Source organism: Trypanosoma cruzi, genomic scaffold (assembly GCF_000209065.1).
Source record: "Trypanosoma cruzi strain CL Brener 1047053516459 genomic scaffold, whole genome shotgun sequence".
Classification (NCBI taxonomy): domain Eukaryota; phylum Euglenozoa; class Kinetoplastea; order Trypanosomatida; family Trypanosomatidae; genus Trypanosoma; species Trypanosoma cruzi.
Window position 1 is genome coordinate 20,387 of NW_001849533.1, and position 2,865 is coordinate 23,251.

At 51.3% G+C, this 2,865-nt stretch overlaps 2 protein-coding genes and 1 pseudogene across 2 annotated transcripts, besides 4 other annotated features; all 3 read left to right on the plus strand.

Annotated features, from left to right (window-relative positions):
* Positions 1-474, plus strand: Tc00.1047053507805.9 (histone deacetylase 4, putative; the record flags this gene model as incomplete). The annotated part of the gene is made up of 1 exon (XM_797739.1): positions 1-474. A coding segment is annotated over one exon (474 nt), but the record flags the coding sequence as incomplete, so codon positions are not given.
* Positions 1-2,865: a sequence feature (heterozygous, Esmeraldo-like haplotype).
* Positions 671-705: a sequence feature (GA-rich).
* Tc00.1047053507805.20 (uncharacterized protein) lies at positions 719-1,969 on the plus strand (the record flags this gene model as incomplete). Its single annotated transcript, XM_797738.1, has 1 exon — positions 719-1,969. One exon carries the CDS (start codon positions 719-721, stop codon positions 1,967-1,969), a length of 1,251 nt encoding a protein of 416 aa, XP_802831.1.
* Positions 2,001-2,028: a microsatellite.
* Positions 2,102-2,134: a sequence feature (AT_rich).
* Tc00.1047053507805.30 lies at positions 2,258-2,865 on the plus strand (annotated as a pseudogene; the record flags this gene model as incomplete).

A 2,865-nucleotide genomic window follows, 5' to 3' on the forward strand; every position in this document is an offset into this window, starting at 1 on the left:
GCCGTTGAAGGCGGATTCACGTACGCAGTGCGAGCACTGAAGCAGTTTTGCCGAACGCAACAACAATCATCACGGGGGTTGCATGCCGGTCTTGTTGTCGTCCTAGAGGGCGGTTACTCACCGGAGGCTGTGGCCCAGGGCGTTGTTGCTGTTGCCCACGCGCTTCGATATCCGGCCAATGACGCGGAAGTGATGCGATACGCGGCGCGTCAATTGCCAAAGACGTGGCAGGAGCTTCGCCGCCGTATGGCACGTCAACAGTACGAAATGGAAAGGCAACAACAAGAGGTGGAGGGGGATGAAGGAAATGCCGAGGCGTCATATGAACCAGTGCCAGTTTCTCCCACACAGGGCACTGGGGCGATCATCTCGCTGCCGGAGGATGATGTCCTCTTAGAGAGACATGAGAGATGGTGCGATCGGCTTATTTCCCGTGTGTTGGCCATACACGAGGAGTCGAACAAAAGGCAATGACAGAGCACAGACAGTTTTAAGTTGTTTTTCTTTATGTTTTCTTTTTTTTGCTTGAAAAAAGGGATTTTTGTGCTTTTTTTTTTTTCCAAAGCTCCTTCACTGTTTGCCGCTGGGTGGCACGGTGCTGCACGATGAGCGCTTTCTCGTTTCCTGTTGTTCTTGTTTGTGGGCCACCTACATTATCGATCGCTAAGTAAGAGAGGGAGGGAGTGGGAGAGAGAGAGGGCGAAGCGATTTCTGGGAGATGAGTGGACGGGGCATTGTGCCTATACTTGAGCGACACGGCGATGTGTACATCACTGGCAGCACCGTTGTGCGACATAAAGTCGGGAGCAATGGCCATGAGTTGGACTTATTTCCGAGCGGATATGACTTGCAGTTGGTGCTTTCCGCTAAAAATCTCTACAAGTTACGGCAGCGCCATCCACCACCAAGACTCTTGTCGAGAAAGCCAGGTGATAACAGGAAAGAGGGAAAGGAAGAAGATGAATTACAACAAAAGAACCAGTGGAGTGGGGGGGAGAAATCTCATGCACCTCTACCCCCACCACCGCCGCCGCCAGAGATGATGTGGCGCGAGAGCCTCGGGCTGATTCGAGCGTTGGTTCCACTGCACAATCATCCTTCTCGTATGTGGGCTGCGGGCCGCCATGAATTGGGCGCCAACTGCTATGGGTTTGCCATTGAGTACTTCAGCACGAAGAAGGGCCCCAAACCGTCCGCGCAACGCACCGTGTTGCAGCGCTACATGAAGGAGATACAGTGCCGCTGCGTAAATGACGTGTTCACGGATGTGAAACTGGTAGCACTCGACGGGACTCCTGGCGGACTGCGAGTGAGAGAGTTTCACGTTGGCCTTATGCGACCACCGCAGTCTGGGTCAGAGCCCGCAAGGACACTGTATGCTTCCAGTGAGGGCTCTCCGTTCTTGGAGCAGGAATGGTGTTGTGTTTTTCGCGAGGCGCAGATGAATTACTGGCACGAGCGGCTTGAGGATAAACTCATAGAGGATCCAGAAGTGTTCCAGTACCAAATTTACGCCATGGAGTTTCCCAACACGACCACCGCGTCTACTGCAGCAGGGAGGGCAACGCAAAAGCACGAAAAACAACCACTTCTCTGTCAACTTGTTCTTTCCACAGAACGCCTGTATGTTGTTCCTCGGCATGACGCCAAGCTATTGGCGGTAGAACTACCGTTGCATCACAGCGAGATGCACTTGCGGTGGTTTACCGTTGCTGCGCTGCAATCCATTTCCTTTGACCCCTACACCGGTGTCATTGTGTGCGTTGGTCGTCAACAACATGAGGGAAAGCAGCAGAAAAGTTCATGTGCGCGTCAGAGCTTGACACATGCGGGTTCTGCAGCGGATTCCAGCAAGGAAGTGGGATTCACACTGGGGTTTTTTAGCGTGGCGGAGGCGGAGGAGGCGGTGTTGGAGATTCAACGCGTGTGGGAATTGACGCACCGCCATGAGGACTTCCCACTCGCATGACGAATATAAACTATCGTATTGGCATCAACAAATATATATATATATATATATGTATATATGTGTGTGTGTGTGCCTATTATGCGTCACTGGACAAAAGGGGAGAGCGCGTTCTCCGTCAGCACAGTGGACTGCAAATATTATATATTCATTTTTTTTTTTTTTTTTGTTCTCTGGCTTTCTTGTTATTTGTTTGTCATCGGTTTGCGAAAAGAACGTACGCAGACGCCGAAAGGGAATTTTAAAAAATTTTTTTGCATGTTAAGATATCGGGCGCAACTCCTTTTCGCCATGCTGACAAGCTACACGGAAGCTAAAGCAAAAACACCCTTTTTTAACACACAGCTATGCGCTCAGGGAGGACGCGGCAGTACGGATGGACTGTTGCTCACCATTGGGGACATCACGGTGCCCGTCCCAGAAAACCTCAGCCACCCGGAAAATGTCAAGTGGCTCCTTCCTGGCATCGTGGGTTGCGGTGCTGACACGGATAAACCCGACAATAGCGACGATAATTCCACGGGCAATATGGTCGAGAAGGGGTTCCAATTGCATAGTGGTAACGCTTTCTTTCAGTTACATGATTCTACGACGCGTAGTTATCTGCGCTGGATGTGCCAAAAGGAACAACTGCGGCAAGACATGTGCCTTGTTGGCGAACCTGGCCCTGCGATGAGATGGCTGGTGCAAATGTACTCATATCTTGTGCGGCGCGAGATGCAGTGTGTTTCACTTAATCGCGACACAACTGAGAGTGATCTTGGCCAGCGCCGCGAGATACGCAATGGCACACTTGTTTATGACGATCAGTGCGTCGTGGTAGCAGCACGTGAGGGACAACTGCTTCTCTTGGAAGGTCTTGAAAAGGTAGAGCGTAATGGTGCCGGTGATCAATAACC